At 41.5% G+C, this 24,087-nt stretch overlaps 1 protein-coding gene across 7 annotated transcripts in view; it reads left to right on the forward strand.

Moving 5' to 3' along the window:
* The window catches only part of RASGRP3 (RAS guanyl releasing protein 3), an 88,825-nt gene extending 73,028 nt beyond the window's left edge, over positions 1-15,797 (forward strand). For 6 of the 7 annotated variants that reach the window (XM_061624751.1, XM_061624756.1, XM_061624752.1 and 3 more), the window contains 5 exons: positions 454-601; positions 7,834-7,870; positions 10,672-10,797; positions 13,640-14,004; positions 14,955-15,797. In XM_061624751.1, coding sequence (XP_061480735.1) covers positions 454-601; positions 7,834-7,870; positions 10,672-10,797; positions 13,640-14,004; positions 14,955-14,963 — 685 coding nt within the window. In that variant the 3' untranslated portion in view covers positions 14,964-15,797. The remainder of the gene's footprint in view (positions 1-453; positions 602-7,833; positions 7,871-10,671; positions 10,798-13,639; positions 14,005-14,954) is intronic. The other variant, XM_061624757.1, reaches the window with a different exon arrangement.
* The last annotated feature ends 8,290 nt before the right edge of the window (positions 15,798-24,087 follow it).

Genomic DNA, 24,087 nt, shown 5'->3' on the forward strand with positions numbered 1-24,087 from the left:
GTGATGAGGCTGTGAGGGGGTGTGGTGTGACTATCATGAAGGGACCCTGCACTTCTGAATTTGCCACTACACTACTGTGAATGAGCATCAATTCTTTTAGTCAGGGGTAACATGGCCAGCTTCTAGCCCTTGGCTTACCAGTCACACTGACTTCTCTGTCCAAAATATCTTAAAACCATGCTTTTTGAAGTACTGCACCTATCACTTTCTAAAACAGAAGAAACTATGCCCTCAGGCAAAAGGATAGGATGCTATGCTTATCTATTCCAGAGGCAGCCTATGTGGTGCCCAAAGATGTTGTTGGACTCCAACTTCCATGAGCCCTAGCCAACTTGGCCAATGGTCAAGGATGATGGGAGATGGAGTCTAACATCTGGGTGGCACCACATTGGCTACCCCAATCTATGGGGCCGTCATAACAGATCTTCCCTCCTTCCCATTATTTTTAAACAGGGATGGCCTTATCAGCAAAGGAGAAATGATGGCTTATTTTCTGAGGGCCAAATCACAGCTGCAGTGTAAAATGGGACCAGGTTTTATACATAACTTTCAAGAGATGACCTATCTTAAGCCAACTTTCTGTGAGCATTGTGCTGGATTTGTAAGTATATGTTAGTGTAATTGTAATGAACCATGTAGGCTAAGACATATTTGTTTGTTCACTTTTTTGTCCTGCTCTATTTCAAAGGTTCAGGTAAATGTAACAAACAAACAAACAAACATTTGTTTGGGTAAAAGCTTCTAAACCGATGAATAATACGAAAACAGGATCAAAAGAGAGGACAAAGAAGGCATGAGCCTATAACTGAAGGCAACAAAGTCTCAGTCAGAGTCTTGCCGTGCAATCACAGGAATGAAGGAAGCTCCCTTATACTGAGTCAGATCATTAGTCCATCTAATATAAAGATCAAATAAGGAACAGATTTGAGGCTTTAAACATAGTTGACAGAGAACCAGAAGAACTGTGGAGTGAAGTCAGAAATATTATCAGGGAAGAATGCAAAAAGACAATACCTCTAGTAAAAAAGGGAGAAAGACCTCAATGGATGACTGAAGAAACTCTTAAAATGGTTAAAGAGAAAAGGAAAACAAAAGCAAAAGGAGATAGAAACATGGTCAGAATCCTAAATGCAACAATACAGCAACTAGTACATGGGGACAAAGAGAACTATTACAATAGTTATTGTACAGAAATAGAAGAGGACAACAAAAAGGGAAGAACAAGAGCCCTATTCCAAAAGAGTAGAGAAATGAAAGGGAAATTTAAACCAAGATTAGGGATGTTGAATAATCAACAGGGGAACACACTGACTGACATAAGAGGAAGATGGAAGCAATACATTGAAGATCTTGATAAAAGAGATGTCAGGATGACAGATTCATTCATGGAGGAACTGTATGATGAAGAACCAGAAATGTTAGAATGTGAGGTGAAAGCTGCTCTTAAAATGCTTGGAAGAAACAAATCACCAGGAATAGATGGCATACCAATAGAGTTGCTACAAGCTACTGAGACTGAATCTGTCAAAATTTTGACAAAAATTTGTCAACAAATATGGAAAACTAAACAATGGCCCACAGACTGGAAGCGTTCAATATACATCCCAATTCCAAAGAAAGGGGATCCCAGGGAATTATCGAACTATCGCCTTAATATCCCATGCAAGTAAAGTAATGTTCAACATTCTACAACAAAGACTCTTACCATATATGGAGCAAGAAATGCCAGACATCCAAGCTGGATTTAGAAAGGGAAGAGGCACCAGAGATCTTATTGCAAACATACATTGGATAATGGAACGGACCAAGGACTTTCAGAAGAAAATCACCCTGTGCTTTATAGATTACAGCAAACCCTTTGACTGTGCGGATCATGAAAAACTATGGAATGCTTTAAAAGAAATGGGGGTGCCACAGCATCTGATTGTCCTGATGTGCAATCTATACTCTGGACAAGAGGCTACTGTAAGGATAGAATATGGAGAAACTGAGTGGTTCCCCATCGGAAAGGATGTGAGACAGGGATGTAGTTTAGCACCCTATTCGTTTAATCTATACGCAGAACATATCATACTGAAAGCAGGATTGGACCAAGATGAAGGAGGTGTGAAAATTGGAGGGAGAAATATCAATAATTTAAGATATGCAGACAATACCATACTACTAGCAGAAACCAGTAATGAGTTGAAACGAATGCTGATGAAAGTTAAAGAGGAAAGCACAAAAGCAGGACTACAGCTGAAGGTCCAGAAGATAACAGAAGATGACAACAGAAGATTTATGTAACTTTAAAGTTGACAATGAGGACATTGAACTTGTCAAGGATTATCAATAACAACCTCGCCTCAGTTGTTCATGCTCTAGTGACCTCTAGACTGGATTACTGTAATGCACTCTACGTGGGGCTGCCCTTGAAGACGGTTCGGAAGCTGCAGCTAGTGCAAAACGCAGCAGCCAGACTGTTGACGAGGACCAATCAGTCCTCACATATTACACCTGTTCTGGCCCGCTTGCACTGGTTGCCGATTTGTTTCCGGGCCAGATTCAAGGTGCTGGTATTGTAGAGTGCAGCACCTATTAACCAGTATAACCAGTAGAGTCCAGTAGCGTTTTAGCTTGCTTTTCAGTGCCAGTCACCGACCGAAATAATAGACCATCAGCCAAATCTTTAAGAAAACAAAACTTTACTGTTTTCACACCGTGCTCGGTCTCTTGCTTACCAACCAACTCTATAATGCTTTCCTATTACCCCCACACCTCTGTGTGCTCATTGAAGCCTTTTTATTGCTGCTTCACTTATCAGTTACAGCTGCAGCCTGACCTTGGGCGTTTCTGCCAAGTGCTGTCAATTACCGGCTTCACTGTGTCTTTAACTCCTAACAGTCTTATCTGGAACTGGCTGTGTTGCCCACCTAAGCCTGACAGCCCCCACCTTCCAGACAGACGTTTCAAGTTACAAGTTTACATTTTTTTTCACAGTACAATTATACATTTCCTTTGTTACATACATTTGCTTTTTTTTACTTTGTACAGTCTTCAGGCATTTTTCACTTTTCTACATTCTTTACACATTTAACACATATATACACAGTCACTGTCACCTTCTTGAGCATACTTTGCCATTCGTTCTCTTATGCTATTTATGAACAGAGTATCACTGTCTGTTATTACTTTGCACTGTTTGTTTTCCTCTTTGTTTGTCTCACCCTGTATGGCTGATACTTGGAAACGTTCTGGAGGTTTCCCTTTGTTTTGTCTTGTTGACCTCCTTAATGTTTCTGTTTCTTGTTCCTGTTCTGTATCTATGTCTGTGCTTGATGCACTGCTACTGGAAGCAGAGCTGCTTGTCTCTATCTCCTGTTTTGTTTCTTCCCTTTCCTGTTTTATTTGTTGAGCAGGCTCTGTTGCATTTATGCCATTTGTGTCACTGCAATCTAGATTTACATATGTTTTGTGGTTCTCTGAGTCTTGTTCTTGTGTTCTAACACTCCTGCTGAGTGTTACACTGCCATCCTCCATCCTGTGGAACCCACACGCGGTAATTCACATGTTGAAACCCCAACACATATCCCTTTTTCGCTCTGGGAGCCAATTTTCCCTTTCTCTTTCCCTTGGGAACATGCACCCAGCATGGGGAACCAAATCTCAGTATGTGTTGCAATCTGGGCTTTCTTTTATACAACATTTCATATGGTGACATGGCAATAGTTCTATGCAGTACTCTATTTTGAATATATGTAGCATACATTAAACTTTCTCCCCAGAAAGATTGATCAAGGCCTGAATCCTTTAACATTGCTCTCATTGCATCCTGCAATGTTTTGTTTTCAGCTGTCCCATTCTGATTCACATTTACAGCAAGGTTTATTCCTTTCATTTCCAAATATTCTTCCAGGGACTTTCCTGTGAACTCCCCGCCCTGGTCAGATCTAATCTGTTGCACCTGTGTACCGTGCTGCACTTCTACTCTGTTTAGAAAACATTTTAATTGCTCTGCAGTCTCATCTTTTGTTTTCAATAACTTTACATGACAAAATCTTGAGAAATCGTCAACAATCACGAGAAAATATTTAGCACCACCTTTTGTTTTGGGAAATGGTCCCGCTAAATCAACATGTATTGTCTGATAAGGCTTATCTGTATTTCTTTCAGCTACTTTGTTAATTGGAGCTACAGTGGCCTTTGTCTGCTGACATACTTCACACTGCATGTATTGCTTGCAGTCTTTTAGTTGTACATCAGCACTGAATTGCTCTGCCTTTTTCACAGTCTCATAATTTACATGCCCCAGCCTTCGGTGCCATTCATGGATACATCTATCATGTGTTTTCTTATGCGTTACTAGTGAGGCTTGTACTGCAGGGTTTACATTTACATAGAACATTCCTTCCTCACAATATCCTTTTAGGCACACCTTTCCCCTTTTCATTATTTCACATTTCTTGTTACTAAATAACACACTATAATTCATTTGCAATAGTTTTGAAACTGACAGAATGTTGTTAGTTAAATTAGGCACAAATAAAACATTTGTCATTATTGTTTGTAAAGCACATAACTGTACAGTACCCTTACCCATCACCTGTTGTTTAGTGCCATCAGCTAAACTCACGTCTTCATTAGCCGGTACCATTGTTTTAAATAGACTTTTATCTTTTATTAGTGAATGGGTGGAACCTGAGTCCAGGACCCACAAACTATTGTCTCTGTTAACAAAGTGTTTTTCATTCTTTGTCTTTGCACTCACCAACTGCACGTGTGAGGGTTTTCTTCTGTCCCTCCTCCTTCTCAGTAAGTCACAGTCCCGCCTTAAATGATGCAAGGAGCCGCAGTTGTAACAAGCTTTAGTCCCAAAAGCCTTTATCTTATTCTTTTCTTTTCTTTCACTCCTTTCGTTCCGTCCCTCTTGCCTTTGTTTTGTTTCTTTTCTTCTCTCCCACTCTTGCTTTAGTTTGTCTGCAACATATCGAAACGAAAGTCCAGAATCGGGCATCGCTTCAAGTGCGCTGATAACAGGATTCCAAGAGTCATTAAGTGTTGAAAGAGTGATATAGATCTGCTGCGTTTCAGAGTGTTCCACTCCCCTTTCTTGTAATTCTACAAACAGGCTTGTAATGTTCATTAAGTGTTCTGACATAGTTACTTCGTCAGTTAGCTGCATTCTGTATAGTTTTCTCGCAAGATTTATTCTACTGCTAGCTGTTTCTTGAACATAATATGCTCTTAAAGCAGTCCACATTTCTTTAGCAGTTTCTTTACCTCTTAGAAGCAGTAGTTGCGAGTCTCCAACAGCCAAGATAATTAATGACTTCGCTCTTTCATCCAAGCGTAGCCATTCAGCAGGTGGTGGAACGGAGGGGGGTTGTTGGTCAATTACCTGCCATAAATCTTCTCTGTTTAGATAGGCTTGCATCCGCAGCCGCCAGCATGAGTAATTTCGTTCAGAGAGACGTTCCAGTGGAATGCCAGCCAAAGTTACTCCAGTCATTCTTGCAGACCTCTTATCACTTTGGTTTCCAGGCAACACGGTTCTCTATCTCTGCTTTGCCGCTCTCCCACAGCTCACCAGCTCTCCGGCTCAGCTTCCTTTGGTTGTCCGGCATAGCACAAGCTTGCTCACTGGTTTTAACTGGGTGTTACTGGTTTGGAACTGGGCCCATAACCCTTGTAGAGTGCAGCACCTATTAACCAGTATAACCAGTAGAGTCCAGTAGCGTTTTAGCTTGCTTTTCAGTGCCAGTCACCGACCGAAATAATAGACCATCAGCCAAGTCTTTAAGAAAACAAAACTTTACTGTTTTCACACCGTGCTCGGTCTCTTGCTCACCAACCAACTCTATAATGCTTTCCTATTACCCCCACACCTCTGTGTGCTCATTGAAGCCTTTTTATTGCTGCTTCACTTATCAGTTACAGCTGCAGCCTGACCTTGGGCGTTTCTGCCAAGTGCTGTCAATTACCGGCTTCACTGTGTCTTTAACTCCTAACAGTCTTATCTGGAACTGGCTGTGTTGCCCACCTAAGCCTGACAGGTATTGACCTATAAAGACTTACACGGTGTGGGCCCGCAATACCTGATGGAACGCCTCTCCCGCTATGAACCTACCCGTGCACTTCGTTCGACATCTAAGGCCCTCCTCCGAGTACCGACTCATCGAGAAGCTCGGAGGGTAATGACAAGATCCAGGGCCTTTTCGGTGGTGGCCCCCGAATTGTGGAACAGTCTCCCCAAGGAGGTATGCCTGGCGCCTACGTTGTTATCCTTTTGGCACCAGGCTAAAACCTTCCTATTCTCCCAGGCATTTTAATGCATTTTATATATTTTAATGTTTTAATGTTTTAGTTATCTCAATACTGTTTAGTGTTATTATGTATCTGTATATTATATCTAGTGATTTTTGTTGATTTATTGTATGTTGTACACCACCCAGGGAGCCATTGGCTATGGGCAGTTTATAAATGAAATTAAATAAATAAAAATAAATAAATAAATAAACTTGGCACAGTCATTAACCAAAACGGAGACAAAGGTCACGAAATCAGAAGAAGGCTAGGACTGGGGAGGGCAGCTATGAGAGATCTAGAAAAGGTCCTCAAATGCAAAGATGTATCGCTGAACACTAAAGTCAGGATCATTCAGACCATGGTAATCCTGATCTCTATGTATGGATGTGAAAGTTGGACAGTGAAAAAAGTGGATAAGAGAAAAATCAACTCATTTGAAATATGGTGTTGGAGGAGAGCTTTGTGCATACCTTGGACTGCGAAAAAGACAAATACTTGGGTGTTAGAACAAATTAAACCAGAACTATCACTAGAAGCTAAAATGATGAAACTGAGGTTATAATACTTTGGACACATAATGAGAAGACATGATTCACTAGAAAAAACAATAATGCTGGGAAGAACAGAAGGGAGTAGAAAATGAGGAAGGTGAAACAAGAGATGGATTGATTCCATAAAGGAAGCCACAGACCTGAACTTACAAGATCTGAATAGGGTGGTTCATGACAGATGCTTTTGGAGGTCACTGATTCATAGGGTCGCCATAAGTCATAATCGACTTGAAGGCACATAACAACAACAACTCAGTATTGTCAATATCTCCAGGGTTCAGGCAAGAAGGGATTGAACCTGGGACATTTTGTATGCAAAATATGTCTTTTCCCACTGAGCTATAGTCTTTATCCTGTCTGTCCTTTACATGTCTGTTTTCAGAAATAACTCCCATTAAATTAAATAGGACCAAGTCCCAGGTCTGGCGGGCCAAAGCCTTATCTCCCCTACCTCTTGCAAGCCAAATTTGAGGTGGGTTTGGCCCACATGTCAATCACCCACCATCAAGTGATAGGGTGCTTTAAAGATCCCCAGCACTTTGAAATGTTGCCATGGGGGAACTCAGTAGTGCTGGCTTGCTCTTAGCACCAATCAGCTGAGCCTCCTTGCAGCCTAATTGTTCTTAATGTTATTTCATCCTGATAAGCCAAAATTCCATGTTGTATCCAGAGTCTGGGGAAATGGTTGTATGAGAAATGTAGAAATAGATTGCATTAATCAAGGCAAGAGCACTTATGCTGATTCATGCTGTTCAATTGAGAAAAATTGTAATCTGTTGAATCATTTCTCCTGTGCTGCCTCATTTGTTGGTCATGGAAATGGTGAGGGCAAGAGAGATGCCTTGAGCCTCACAGATGAATAGAGAGCTCTTTCTACAGGAAGGGTGTTGACAGCAGTAATTTCCTGTTTGTGCTTTTGTAGCCTTTGTTCCTGCCTTCATAATGACATTGTTTTATTTCCTGCTTTCTTTTTTATACCTTTTGTCTTTCATTGCAGCTCTGGGGTATAATCAAGCAAGGCTTCAAATGCAAAGGTACTGTCAATCATGCATGGGTGCTGAATCCAAGTCAGAGGGTCTCCAGTTTTTCACATAATGAATCTTTTAATTGCTGGCAAAAGAATGACGCATACAATACACTTTTGTCCTCATTAATCTGCAGCCTTATGTGCAGTGCAATCTTGTGCATGTTTACTGAAAAGGAAGCCCCACTGTTATTAGTGGTGCTTGTGCATAGCATTGCAGTCATAGTCAGACTTAACAACTATTTTAATTCTTCAGTTCTTCATTTTTAACACTCGGCTTCATTTAGAATCAGTTCAAATTCTTTGAGGCTGTGCCACCGATCATCATTCTCACAGTTAGTGAACTCAAACTGTGTGTGGCAAAAGCTATCTAGCCAAAAGGGGCAAATTAAAAATAAGAGGGAAGCATGCTTGGGGAGCCCCAAAGTTTGCAGAAGTACAAAATAATCCCTCCAAAACAAAATAAAAAAATTATGGGGGCCAAAAAACCCCACATCCCCAAACAGCTCAATGAGGACTGAGCATGTTCAGTAGCCACAGGCTGATGGGGAAAAAATACCAAACAGAAAACTGGGGTGGGGTGGGATGGGATGGATAGTGTATCCTGGAAGCAGGTATGCATGGCTGGCTCAAACGATGAATATACAATGAATTTTGATCTGGTAACCTCCCTGGTAGACTGTGGGAATGCTGTGGACATAATATATCTCAACTTCAGGAAGGCTTTTGACAAAATGCCTCATGATATCCTGATTAGCAAGCTAGCTATACGTGGGCTGGATGGAATAACTATCAAGTGGATCCACAATTGGCTCCAGAATCGTACTCAAAGAGTGCTTATCAATGGTTCCTTCTCAAACTGGGGGGAGGTAACGAGCGAGGTACTGCAAGGCCCAGTGTTCTTCAGTATTTTTATTAATGACTTGGTTGAGGAGGTGCAGGGAAGGCTTATCAGATCTGCAGATGATACATAATTGGGAGGGATAGCTAATACCCTAGAGGACCGAAACAAAATTCAAAGGGATCTTGATAGGCTGGAGCATTGGGATGAAAACAACAGAATGACATTTAACAGAGATAAGTGCAAAGTTATACACCTAAGAAAAAGAAACCAAGTTCACAGTTATAAGATGAGGAATATTTGGCTTAGCAATACTATATGCGAGAAAGATCTTGGAACTGTTGTTAATCACAAACTGAATATGAGCCAACAGTGTGATGTGGCTGCAAAAAAAGGCAAATGTTATTTCAGGCTGCATTAACAAAAGTATAGTTTCCAAATTGTGTGATGTACTAGTTCCCCTGTATTTGGCACTGGTTAGGCCTCATCTTGAGTACTGTGTCCAGTTCTGGACACCACACTTTAAGAAGGATGCAGACAAACTGGAACAGATTCAGAGGAGGGTAACAAGGATGATCCAGGGACTGGAAACAAAGCCCTGTGAGGAAAGACTGAAAGGATTGGGCATGTTTAGCCTTGAGTAGACTGAGGGGAGATAGGATAGCAGTCTTCAAGTACTTGAAAGGTTGTCACACAGAGGAGGGCGAGGATCTCTTCTCGATCATCCCAGAATGCAGGACACGAAATAATGGGCTCAAGTTACAGGAACCTCCTGTTAGAAGGATAAACAATGGAACCAACTACCTTGGGAGGTAGTGAGCTCTCCAGCCCTGGAGACATTCAAGAGGCAGCTAGACAGCCACCTGTCAGGTATGCTTTAATTTGGATTCCTGTATTGAGCAGGGGGTTGGACTCGAAGGCCTTATAGGCCCCGTCCTGCTACTATTATGATTCTATACATTGCAACTTTTTGTTGCAGGTCCCACTTGTTAGTGTTGTATTCTGTGTAGCACTAAGTTGAACATTCGGTCAGTGCAAGGATTTTTTCTTGCGCAATGAAACATTCTCCCCCTCTCCTCCCTCTGCCTCTCCCAAATCTGTTCTGGGGGGTTTCTCCAACCCTCCGGAGCAGACTTGGGAATAGCATGGGGCATGTGTGGGGAGAGGCAAGGGGAGGGAAATCCCTCTGTGCCAGTTGCAAGAATTTAGTTGAATACTGCCCTTAGTTGTCAGCATGTTCCAACTGAAATTAAGCTCCAATAACATTACTGGTACTTCAAAGTGCCTAACTTTGTTGCCTGAATTGTACCCTGGTTATCATCTCTCTGTAATACCTAATCTTTTGTATTCATTGTTACACTGAAAAGCAACTAATCCTAGTACACTGGAAAGATGCTTGGTTATGTTATAGCAGCTAATGCTCTGGGATGACCTTTTGTGACATTGTTAAGCAACAACTAACTCCAAGAGGGGGACTAGGCTTTACAAAAGACTGACAAATTGGTTTTCATAAGAACCACTTCTGGAGGGAAAACTGGAGTGGAGAAACAGGAGGAAGGAGTGCTTAATCCTTTCTGTGCCTGCAACTTCTCCATTGCAAATCAGATGCCCATAAGCTGCTTTTTCCCTGTGGAATTCCAAAGATATTTGGAAAGGGTTACACCTCATAGCAACATTTCCTTTCCTATTTATCATGGTTGCACTCTCAGTGCTGATGATCAGGGTTAATAGTAGAAAAGAGCACTCATTGCTGTACAGAAATAATATGTACACAGCCCTGCAATGCCTTCCAGTGTGACATTTCATTCTCCGCTTCCTTCCATGCCATGTCACTTATCTGGAAATATCTCAGATTGATGTTTGACTTCAGAAAGCTTTTACAAATTTGAGATTTTGTCCCTGTTCACATTTCTTTGGAAACTGAAATCTGTCAGAACCAATTTTTTCTCTTCTCTGGCAATTTATTCCAGATTGTGGTGCCAACTGTCACAAGCAATGCAGAGATCTGCTAGTTCTAGCCTGCAGAAAGTTTGTCAGAGGGACATCACTGGGCAGCAGTCATGGTTCCCTGCCCAATAGCCCGTCATTACCATCAGGTGAGAGAAGGCAACAATGATATGTTGAACAATGTATTTTGTTGTGCAACAGCTTATATTGTGAGTTATCCAGAATGCAACAGTCACTGCTTTGATAAAGCAAGGAGCTTCTTGTATTCCCAAGGATATCTTCAAAATCTGAGCTCACAATAAGCAGACCTGGAATGATCTTGATGGAATACCCTCTCCAGTGAGATGCACGTGGTCCAACATGCATGGCCGACACCAAAACCACACTTCCATGTGGTTGAGAGTGGGGCTCCATACCCGAGAGATGACGTATACATGTAGGACAGCCACACGGCTTGTTTAGATCCCATGGTAACTTTCCTCAATGCTGCACTTCCATCTGGTGCTGTTGGCACCAATGGGAGAAGTAACCACACCACCTGGGTGACCTATAGGTCCTATACCTTCCCCCCCCCAGATATTGCTGAATTATAACTCTCATCATTCCCGGCCATTGGTCATGCTTGTTAGGGCTGACAGAAGTTTTAGTTCAGCAACATCTGCAGGGCCAAAGGTTCCCCATTCTTTTCCTATACAATTGGTGCTTACATACGTACTGAAGCACCAAAGGGCTCCAACCACATGAAAATGTTTTTGCTGTGGTGGGAGCCATGCCATAGCAGTTATTTATAGTCTCCGGTGTAGCAAGGTTACCCTGGATTGTTTCTGACACATGCCTCATCATTGACAAAGGCATAGCATGCTTTCCACATCACTACATGATTTGTGATTAGCCAGGGATCTCAAACACTGGAACACATTACAGCCTACAGATGCCATTTCTATTCCTGTCTGCTGCTTCTATTACCACCCTTTTCATGAGTTAAACAACAAACTATGGGCATTCAAGTTGGGATGCAGAAACATCTCTGTTCCAGACCCTGACATTGCATGAAAGTACCAGAGCCATTTTGAATGTGCCCTGATTCTATGTAAAACAGGAGCCCTATCCTCTTCCCTCTCCCTCGTGTCCTCAGTTGGGATATCAGAGTCCAGCTGGTGTTGGAAGAGTTTAGCATACCTACCTGGGAAGTTCGAGGTAGGGGAAGGGATTTTTAGTACTTCCACCTGTGTCCCTTTTCTACCCAAAATTGGGCACCCACCTACAATCCCATGGAAAGACCCGGGTTTAAATAAATGGGTCTGCTGCCAGCATCTGTCACTTGAATCTCACTCATAGTGTCCTGATTGTGGAAGATATTTTAGCAACTCATTCCAACTATTCAAAAGGAGGATGTTTTGGCTGATGTTGCCTTTCTCCTTCCCTTTTCCAGTAGGATTTGCCTTGACACTATTTCTGAATAGGATTTCTGGAATAATTCTGTTTGAGTGTTAAATGACTTTTGACAGCCGCATCTGAGATTCTGTTGAAAGCTGCTGTGTATTGTTAGGTAAAATTGATCATTATATAGCAGCATCTGAGGCAAGTCCTTCTGTAAATCTTAATTGATATTGCTGATAGGAGCCTGAAGTTCAGCCAGGATAATTGCTTACTTGGAGGCTAGATCCTTCGTATTTCTCTCCTCAAAGAAGGTAGTTCAGATTGTCAAAGTTACATCATGCCACATCAAGAGATGAAAGCAGGGCTAGCACAAGACATTTGCTGCCTGAGGCAAACAGTGAGATAGTTTTCTTCCCCAATCCTGTTCTCTGTCTCTCTTTCTCCCAGCCCCTAATTTCACATACAGAAGCTGACTAGACTGGTGGTTGAATCCTACATGAACTGGCAGCCAAGGGGTATAGAGGACCCACACAACTATCATATACACACACAAAGTGCAACTGCCAAATTTGACTGAACTTCATACCGCTGTTAAATTTAGCATAGCTGTTTTTTAATCACTGGTGAAAGAAATGTAATGACAGAGGAAGCTATTTGTTTTCTCATATAGGGTTAAATCATTTGATCAGTTGTGTATAGATGGAAAACAAAGGAGTATTATTTAGCTTCAGCTAGTACTGGCCAGTAAGGCAGCACGGGCAGGGCACTGTTGCTGTTCCAGCTGCAAAACATGGCAGGTTGCTGCTGGTTACTCAGGGTAGAGACCCACTTACTGTTGTGCCAGTTCCAATGTGTTTCTCTTTTCTGAAAATGGGAGCACACGACGTTAGTCAAACTCTGCTCCTTTGTACTCTTAAAACCTTGTCAGATCAGCTCCAGAGTTTTGTTTTGTTTTAAATTCACCTTCAGGAGGTTTCACAACTGATTGGTAGATCGACACCTTTGACTTCCAGGTGCAGCCAATGGTACCACTTTGCTGCAGGCTCAGGGAGAGACAGTGACAGTAATTGGCTCAATGCTTTGCTGTGGGTGGTCCTGAAAGATCTGAAGGCAGCAGCGGGGAAGGGAGGTGTGTCCAGCAGAGCATAGTGCTGCCTGAAAACATTCTGGCTGTTTTTGAAGTGACAAGTGTGCCCACAGCCTGAGAGGGTAAAGTGTACAGCAGAGGAGCCAATATACTGTTCCTGCTGCCACATGCTGCACTGAACTCCCCACACCTTCCCCCTCCCCCTCTTGGTCAGAAGCAGCAACCCTCCAGGTTCAGAAGCTGGGAAAGCAACAGTGTCTACTAGCTCCAGGGTGCCAATCATTGTTATTTCAACACAGAACTAAAACCTTTGGCTTTGAGGGTGAAGAACTTGTGGCCCTCCAGATGTTGCTGGATTACAACTCCCATCATCCTTGACCACTGGACAAACATTAGCCTGGGCCAATGGGAGACAACCTCTGGAATACCACAGGTTCCTCACCCGTTGTAGAAGGGCAATTCCGTATTTCCTAGCTTGGACCAATGTTGCTGTTGGTAAATCTGTATTTACTTCTTCTTTGTAGGGCAAGATGAAGTATTTAACTTTCCTAGTGTAACATCACAAAATCAGGACCTAGATAGCAGAGCAATCACTCTTGTCACTGGCAACTCTCAAAAGATTTCAGTCCATCTACAGCGGGTGACCACCAGCCAAGCAACCCAGACAGAGCCACTGTGGCATGAGCCTGATTGGGGTGATTCAGGACCACACACCTTCCCCAAAATGAAGTCCAAGTTCTGTGGGAAATCAGGAAAGAATAAAGGTTTTGCGAAATGGGAGAATGAAAAATCCAGCACTCAAGCCGATATGGACATCACAGTAACAACTACAGCACATGTGTTGGATAAGAATGGACCAGAAATGCTCCTAGAAAGACAGGAAATGGAGGTGGGGTGTATGAAGCATTCAGAATGTCAGGCAGCATTCAGAGGCTTCTGTTTTTTCTCTAAAGCACTATAACTCATGCCTAAGAATCCTTAATGTACAGTTTTTACAATAACTTATTGCATACTTCTTTTCGCTTTCCATGCTTTCTAAGATTGGGTAAGACAAACTGCTCACCAGACAAGTCCACTGTTGAAGTTTTATGTCCATGAACATAACTTGATTTGTCTATGGAATCTTCCACCATGACAATTAAACTTGAATTAGGTACCCTGTTATATGTGAAATGCATATATTTTATGTTTATTTATTAGATTTATATCCTGCCCTTTCTCCCAGTAGGAGCCCAGGGCGGTTTATGTTCTGACCAGACTTCTATGGGATAAATCAAAGCATGTCAATTGGAAGGCTAGCCTTAGAATTAAACTGTATAATCGAGTCACATGGTATGGTTTTTGCTATTTCAGTCTGCCTGTTTACATGCTCCTTTACATAAAAAGGTTTCTGCTCATGGAATACTAATGTATCAAGGAAAATTGTAGCTTAGATTTTCTTAAAGAGTAAGGGGTGTTTTGTTTTCTTGCAGCATGGACCTCTTCACATGCTATGGCGTACAGCTATAGAATTTGCTACCACAAGATGTGATGGCCATCAATTTGAATGGCTTTAAAAGGTGTTTAGACAAATTCATGGATGAAAAGGCAGTATGCTTCTGAATACCATCTGAGAATCACAAGGGGGAGAGTGCTGTTGCACTTATGCTCCTGCTTATGGGTTTCCCATAAGCATCTGGATTAGGTGGGCCTTTTGTCTGATCCAGCTCTTATGTTTGTTAGCAATACAGTCCAGCTATATAACACTACTGGTTATATAGCTTGGGCCTTATAATATTTATGCCTCTCTCAACAGAGTACTGAGACTTAAAATAAATTATACCTTTGTGTCTGTTACAGGCTAGCTGATCCACTGCTGCTGCAAAGATGGAAGACAGATCAAGGAAGCAAAATGTGATATACTATAAATTGCCAGATCTAGATGAACTTCATTCCACTGTTAAATTCAGCTATATCAGCACCTGTGAGAGAAACTTAATGACAGAACATATTTATTTTTTTCATCTAGATTAAGTAATTTCATCACTCTTGCACAAAGCGAAAACAAGGGAGTGTTATGGCTCCAGCAGGTCATGCATTCTTTGTTGCTATTTCTCAGGCAAGGAAAACTGGCTCCAGACTATTTTACTACCACGAAGGACACCTTGGCACCTAGACATGTCACAACTGTCACAGAAACCAGCCTTGCATGTGTTACTTTTTGTGTGTATGTTAATGTCAGATCTTCTGATGTGCACAATGTACTTATTCCTGTTCTTTTATTTGAGACTGCATTCTTTATCTGGCAATGATAGCTAGAAAGAATACCTGGGCACACACTCATTTTAATTTTATCCTCGGCCAGGGTATTTTGTTTTTTCCACAAAATTTGGAAGATGTTTACATTTTCCCATTAAATATGTAACAAGCTACTGCTGTGTTGTACTACAAAGTCCCTGCACTAGGTAACTGGATGAAGTCATTTTAAATATCTACCAGGTGTTAAAAGGCGTGTAGAATTCAGGTGCTATGGCGAGTCACGTGGCTGTGAAGGAACTGGAGAAAAAAGGTCTTTCAATTGTCATGTGTTATGCTGAAGTAATCATGTAGTACACATTTTAGTTTAATGGTTACTGTGTTTTGTTTTTACATTTTTCAACAAAAGTTTGCTAAATAAAACACTTGATTTCATAAATAGCAGTACAGAATGTTTAATAAAATTCAAGATTGTACAGAAGCATTGTGTCTTTCTGCAGAGATCTATCAGCTCAAACCTTTATCCCATCTAGCTCAGTATTGTGTCTTTGACACTGGTCAGCTGTGATGGAACACCCCTGCATGCACCTGGCTTACAACAATGGAGTATTCAGTACGGCATACTTGAAGCTACAAAACTCCTTCACCAGACACATGCAGGTCAGCAATAGTAGCCCTTCATTGCTCTTAAGCCCATAAAGTCCTATCTTTTTCTGAAATCAAATCTCTAGCAAGCCACCCTCTACTTGCTGGGGTGATTTCGATATCTGCCTTATTCTAGCTATGACAGGATAAGGAGAAGTGTTCTTTAACATTCTTGAAAGGTTAGAGTTTTAAAAAAAACATGTCACCTTTTAGTCCTTACATCAGAATGTGGGAGAACTGATGTGTGTATTTGTTTTTTTATTTGAAAACTTAAAACTATAAAAAGAAACCCAAGAACTGCCCTGGTAATTGTGTCTATACATATTACTTTACGTTCTTCCCATCTTTTTACTTTAAACCAAGCATTTATGTCCTAGGATTTTTCTAATGCTTCCTCACTCATGTGTGGAACTAGACAGTAGACACTGAAGATCTTTCCAAACTACCAGAACTGCATCATACACAATGCCTCAGAGAAGAATTTGCACTTCTTTAGGGATCTCTTCTTCAGCTAGCTCAAGTTTCATAGATGCTGTAAAACCCAGAATATCAAAAAGAAACAATTAGAGGCAGATGCTACCAAATTCTTCCATACTACACAGGAAGTGGATTGGACTGTGAAAGGCCAACCCAAATTGTGTATTTTTACAAATTTGTAGGCCAGTACAATATCTCAGAGAGGAGGTCAGGACTCCTGCACCCTGGTGCATTCATTATTGCTGCCTAATTTCCCTGCTTTTTAAAGATTGATAGAAATCTCTGCAGCTGTAAGTAATGTTTGTTCTTAAACCACAAGGGTTTTTTGCCTTTTAATGAATATGTATTAGAAAAGATTCATGCTATCATATAACCAGCAACATGTGGACAGGGCTGTAGATGATCATCATGAAAGAGAATGACAAATTTAATTGGCCTTGTCCACATAGTTCCAGTGTGCAAATGTTGACCACAACAAAGTAGGATGTTGGTAAGGAACCAGAGGTAACATAGGATAGGCCCCAAATAAGCTCTGGCAATGGGGAATCCATACATCCATTCCAATTCTATAGCCACTTTATACTGGCTTTCTAAGACTACTGAGCTAGGATGCACACCTTAACATGGTGAGGGGGTTTGAGAGTGTTGAAGAAGCTGAGAGCAATGCCATCAGGAGGCTAGACAAGAGGTTAGACTCCTAGCAGGGGCACCCTAGGTGGAATGGTAAAAGCTGAGACACCAGACTAAGATGCATCCAAACTCAGAGGAAGGCAATGGTAAACCACCTCTGAATATCTCTTACCATGAAAACCCTATGAACAGAGTATCCAAAATGCAACACGAGATACTGCTGGAAGATGAGACCCCCAGGTCAGAAGGCACTCAACGAGCTACTGGAGAAGAACAAAGGACAAGTACAAGTAGTGCTGTGACTAATGATGCAGCTGGGTCAAAGCCAAAAGGAAGCCCAGAGGCTGATGCACACAGATGCAAAAGGAGAGTCCGGAGTTGTACGACACACACAACAGGAACATGGAATGTAAGAAGCATGAACCAGGGAAAGTTAGAAATTGTCAAGCAAGAAATGGAACGCATCAACATTACAATACTTGGTGCGAGCGAACTAAAATGTAGTTTAATCTTTTAATGTATTTTAATCTTTTTGTACACCGCCCAGAGAGCCATTCGCTATGGGCGGTTTAAAAATGAAATAAACAAATAAATAAATAAATAAATAAATAAAATGGACGGGAATGGGACATTTCCAATTAGGCAACTACAAAATATTTTATGCAGGAAATGAGAAATTAAGAAGAAGGTTGCTTTAATAGTTAGAAGTGACATAGCAAAAGCAATTAGGAGCTACAATACAAGGTCTGAGCGAGTGATATCAATGAGATTAAATGGAAAACCTATTAACATAACCATCATCCAAATCTACGCTCCAACGGCAAATGCAGTAGAAGAAGAATTAGAGATTTTACGCAGAAGTACAGGAGGAAATTGATCACACACCAAAACAAGATGTGCTGATAATCATGGGGGACTGGAACACAAAAGTATGGAACAGAGAAAAACTAGGAATTGTGGGGAAATGGGGCTAAGAAGACAGAAATGAAGCAGGAGAAAGACTTACTGAATTCTGTGAAGCCAAGAATTTGTTTCTTGTGAACACATTTTTTGAGCAACTGAAAAGATGACTGTACATGTGGACATCACCAAATGGTCAGTATAGGAATCAAATTGAATATATAATATGTAATAGAAGATGGAGAAGTTCCATACTTTCTGTAAAAACAAGACCAGGAGCAGTACAGATCATGAACTGGTAAAAATCAGAGTAAAGCTAAAGAAGAAGAACAAAGCAATCATAATGCCAAAATACAATTTAAATAACATCCCAGAAGAATACAAAGATCAAATAATGAAGATTCGAGGCTTTAAACTTTGTTGACGGAGAACCAGAAGAACTATAGAGTGAAGTCAGAGACATCATCAGGGAAGAAAGCAAAAAGACAATATCTCTAGTTAAAAAGAAAGACATCAATGGATGACTGAAGAAACTCTTAAAATGGTTAGAGAAGGAAAGCAAAAGGAGATAGAAACACAGTCAGAACCCTAAATGCAACAATACAGGAACTAGTGCATAGAGACAAAGAGAACTATTACAATAGTTATTGTATAGACGTAGAAAAGGACAACAAAAAGTGAAGAACAAGAGCCCTATTCCAAAAGATTAGAGAAATGAAAGGGAAATTTAAACCAAGGGTAGAGATGTTGAATAATCAACAGGGGAACACACTGACTGACAGAGATGAAATAAGAGGAAGATGTAAGCAATACACTAAAGAACTCTATAAAAGAGATGCCAGGATGACAGATTCATTCACGGAGTATGATGAAGAACCAGAAATTTTAGAATGTGAGGTTAAAGCTGCTCTTAAAATACTTAGAAGAAACAAATCACCAGGAACAAATGGCATACCAATAGAGTTGCTACAAGCTACTGAGATGGAATCTGTCCAAATTTTGACAAAAATTTGTCAACAAATATGGAAAACTAAATAATGGCCCACAGACTGGAAGCATCTAATATATATCCCAATTCAAAAGAAAGGGGATCCCAGGGAATGCAGTAATTATTGAACAATTGCCTTAATATCCCATGCAGGTAAAGTAATGCTCAAGATTCTACAACAAAGGCTCTTACCACATATGGAGTGAGAAATGCCAGATGTCCAAGCTGGATTTAGAAAGGGAAAAGGCACCAGAGATCATATCACAAACATACGTTGGATAACGGAACGGACCAAGGAATTTCAGAAGAAAATCACCCTGTGCTTTATAGATTACAGCTAAGCCTTTGATCGGAATGCTTTAAAAGAAATGGGGGTGCCACAGCATCTGATTGTCCTGATGCATAACCTATACTCTGGACAAGAGGCTACTGTACAGACAGAATATGGAGAAACCGATTGGTTCCCAATTGGAAAGGGTGTGAGACAGGGGTGTATTTGATCACCCTATTTGTTTAATCTATATGCAGAACATATCATACTGAAAGCAGGATTGGACCAAGATGAAGGAGGTGTGAAAACTGAAGGGAGAAATAGCAATAATTTAAGATATGCAGATGATACCATACTAGTAGAAACGAGTAATGATTTGAAACGAATGTTGATGAAAGTTAAAGAGGAAAGCACAAAAGCAGGACTACAGCTGAATGTCAAAAAGACTAAAGTAATGACAACAGAAGATTTATGTAACTTTACAGTTGACAATGAAGACATTGAACTTGTCAAGGATTATCAGTACCTCAGCACAGTCATTAACCAAAATGGAGACAACAGTCAAGAAATCAGAAGAAGGCTAGGACTGGGGAGGGCAGCTATGAGAGAACTAGAAAAGGTCCTCAAATGCAAAGATGTATCACTGAACACTAAAGTCAGGATCATTCAGACCATGGTATTCCCAATCTCGATGAATGGATGTGGAAGTTGTACAGTGAAAAAAGCGGATAAGAGAAAAATCAACTCATTTGAAATGTGGTGTTGGAGGAGAGCTTTGCGAATACCATGGACTGCGAAAAAGACAAACAGTTGAGTGTCAGAACAAATTAAACCAGAACTGTCACTAGAAGCCAAAATGATGAAACTGAGTCTATCATACTTTGGACACATCATGAGAAGACGATTCAACAGAAAAGACAATAATGCTGGGAAAAACAGAAGGGAGTAGAAAAAGAGGAAGGCCAAACAAGAGATGGATTGATTCCATAAAGCCACAGACCTTAACTTACAAGTTCTGAACAGGGTAGTTCATGACAGATGCTTTTGGAAGTCACAGATTCATAGGGTCGCCATAAGTCGTAATCAACATATATATATATATATATTAGGGCTGTGCACAGACCCCTCCATCATGGCTCAAATCGGGGGGGGGGAGGCATCAGGCTGAAACCACCTACCCCAGCATATGGATGGGAAGGGTTGGGGGAAGGGGTTGTTGTGTCTTTCCCGCTCCCATCCTAGAGTGGGGTGAATTTGGCACAGAATCACTACCTCTGCTCATCCCTCAGGAAAGCTCCCCACACTCACAGGATCGCTACCTCAGGTCAACAGCTGATGAACAGAGGCACCAATCCTGCATGACGGTGGCTTGCAAGTGGCTTTCCTTCAGGAAAGCTGCTTGCAGACTAGCACCTACCCCCCACAGGATCATCGCAGCTGATGAGCAGAAGCAGTGATCCTGTGTGGTGGCACTCAGGCAGGCAGGAGAGCCATAGCCAGGGCCAGCGGCAGGCATGACTGGGCCCTTGGGAACCATACTGCCCTGGACACACAGCGCCATAGCCCAGCAGCCCCCATAGAGGCAGTGCAGGGCTAACAAGCCCACCCACATACCCCACATACCTCTTGTGCTGTGGGAATGCTGTGCGTGCTGTATGCACATGCCTGCCATCAACCAAGATAGCGGTGGGGGCATCAATCTCTTAGGGAAGCCCCTGCCACGATCTTGGGTGATGGCAGGCATGCGCACACAGCATACAGCATTCACACTGTCGGCAGAGATAGGTCGGGCATGCGTGTGGGCTTACTGAAGCCCAAACTGTTGGTATTGGAGGTGCTTGGGAGGTCCCTCTCTGCGATTGGTGGCAGGGTCGGGTCGCAGGACCAGACACTGCCACTGATCACAGAACAGTGCCACCATTCCACCCTAGGAAGGGCTCTGGGCCACACAGGTCCTTGGCCAGGGCCCAACCTGGCCACCCTCTGGCACTGGCTCTGGCCACAGCCAACTCTCCAATTGAGCCTGATTTGGCCTAGTATTTTTGTGTGTAATCTGTAACTTGTTCATAGCCTCTGAAAGAGTCTCACAACGCATCCTAACAATAAATTAATGGATTCCAGCCTACTTGAAAATGTTATACTAGCTCCTTGTACCAAAGTCAGCAATGTTTATACTCACATTGAACCCTTTTATTCTTTTTCATTTCTTTTGAAATATGGCAGTAGAAAGATTGCATATAAACCTAATGCTTGCAGAGGCTAAAAATACATCTGCACAAACGTAGAAATTTTAAACACGTCATTTGGAGACAGGGATGCATACTTTTCTAGGGTATGGAACACAGAAGCTGCATCAGTCAGCAAGAATTGAGAAAATTGCTTTGTTTTGGGATTTTTTAACTTGTTGATCAAGAGCAACACCTAGTGGTCATAAAAACCTTGACAATTGGATTAATTGTGATGCCAGGTATAACATGACACTTTAGGAACCACCCTTGAAAATGGAAATGGACTGCCTACAACTCATTTCCGACTTATGGTGACCCTATGAATAGGATTTTCAAGGTACGTGGTATTTAGAGAGGGTTTACCATTGCCTTCCTCTGAGACTGAGAGGCAGTGACTTGCCTAAGGCCGCCCAGTAAGCTTCATGGCTGTGTGGGGATTCGAACCCTGGTCTCCCAGGTCGTAGTCCAGCGCCTTAACTACTACACCACACTGGCTCTCTAGGAACCATCCTTACTGAGCCAGAGATACTTATGTTTCCAGAACACTGTGGCCACAATCTAACACATAATAAGATTTCCAAGGTCTACCCATCTAACTATGATGGAATAGGGTTTATAAATAATCTGTAGTTTATAAACAGCAGCAGTTCATACATAAAATTTCAATAAAGTACTTCTAATAGATGATGCAAAGCAAATACATCCAACTGACCTTCTAATCAAAGTATAAAATACACAAATTAAGTTCAATTGCATGCATTTACTTGCTTTGCCTCACTTACTATATTTCCAAAATTCGGGTTTATTATGAATTTAGCGTGCTCTTTTTTGGCCCAAGACTGGAGTTGCAAAAGGCAAAGGAGACCTCAGGACAAGGAAAAGAAGGATAAGTGACCTCTAAAGTCAGGGATGAGGAATAGGCACAAAGCTAAAATCTGAATTCTGGATAGGCAGACAGAGATGGCAGCCCATCCCACTCTCGCTTTTTGAACAATTTACAAGCAAAATTTGTCCCCACTTTATCAAGGCATTTTCTATGAGAATCAGAAGCTTCTTTAAGAAGATTTTTGATATGGGGAAACATAACGTATTTCATGACCCAAAAGACAGAATTCATACATATGGCTTTGCTTATAAAATCCCTTAAATCTCCAGTATATCTGCTGTGAATCTTGGGATCAAAAACCGCTTGAGACCTCTGTGAAGTGGCCCAGTACCTTTCAGTGGGAAGGGCTTCCTTTTTTCATTCTCTCGAGCCCACCTTTGACCACATTAGCTCCAGTCACCAGGGAATGAATAGAGGTGTTGTGGGTTTTTCCAGAGCCTTTGTTTGTCTTTCTGAAAAATTGGAAAATTTTGGATTATGAAATAATTTCTTTTAAAATGAATGTTTAAGATGAGGTGTTTGTATATTTACTCCCCTCCAATTATTTCAAAACCAAGTAACAGAAAGGCTTTTAAGGAAGACTATCTACAGTATCAGATCATTACAATTCCTCTATGCCAGTGGTTTTTAACCTGGGGTGCACACACCCCCAGGGGTGCGAGACTTTTTCTAGGGGTGCGAGAAATTAACTATACAACCAAAGATTTTGGAAAACTGTCATTTATCTTAGCTAAGATAGGCTAAATCATACATTAAATTTTTTTTAAAAAATGAACGGTATTTTTTCAGGGGGTGCAACACCACATTTTGGAAATCCAATGGGTGCTGGCAGTGGAAAAAGTTAAGAACCACTGCTCTATGCTGAGAACAAGCAAGTCCCGAGTTGTACGCTAAGAGTACAACTAATAAAACTTCGTAACTGTTAGAGCCATACGACAGTGGAACCAATTACCTAGAGAGGTAGTGGGCTCTCCGACACTGGAGGCATTCAAGAGGCAGCTGGACAGTCACCTGTCAGGAATGCTTTGATTTGGATTCCTGCATTGAGCAGGGGGTTGGACTTAATGGCCTTATAGGCCCCTTCCAACTCCACTATTTTATGATGCTATGAGTACAAATCTCAAATGCAAGAGCAAGATGCATTTCTGCCTCTAGGAGCCGCTACCATTGACATAAGAGGAAGGAGGATTCAGTACCTTATTTGGTGGTGGGCTTCCTCTCATCATAATTGGTGAATCTGTTTCTGTCTTCTTGACTAGGCTTCAAAGGACTGGGAGTGGGAGGAAGTACAGAGCAACACAAAGTGCAGATCCACACTATACATTAATACACTCAACACACATTTAAATCACATGACCTCCCCCAAAGAATCCTGGGAACGATGGTTTTCCCCTCAGAGCTACAAATGCTCAGCAACGTTAAACTACAGAAGCACATACCCTATAGAAGTAGAAAGTGACAGGAATGAGGCTGATTAAATTTCATGTAGTATTCACTGTGCTTAGTTCCTACGGCCACTCTTTTTCTCAGCTGTTTCTATGGAAATGAGTGCTTTAGATCTGCTTGACACTGTGGAGGACTAAGGGAGGCATAATTTTCAGAATTTTACTTTTTTAAAGATGTTTTTAGATGTTTTATTGCTTGTGTGTTTTCCACTTTGCACTCCTCCTTCGGGAGGAAGGGTGAAGTATATATTTATTAAATAAGTAAAT

Source organism: Rhineura floridana, chromosome 4 (assembly GCF_030035675.1).
Source record: "Rhineura floridana isolate rRhiFlo1 chromosome 4, rRhiFlo1.hap2, whole genome shotgun sequence".
Classification (NCBI taxonomy): domain Eukaryota; kingdom Metazoa; phylum Chordata; class Lepidosauria; order Squamata; family Rhineuridae; genus Rhineura; species Rhineura floridana.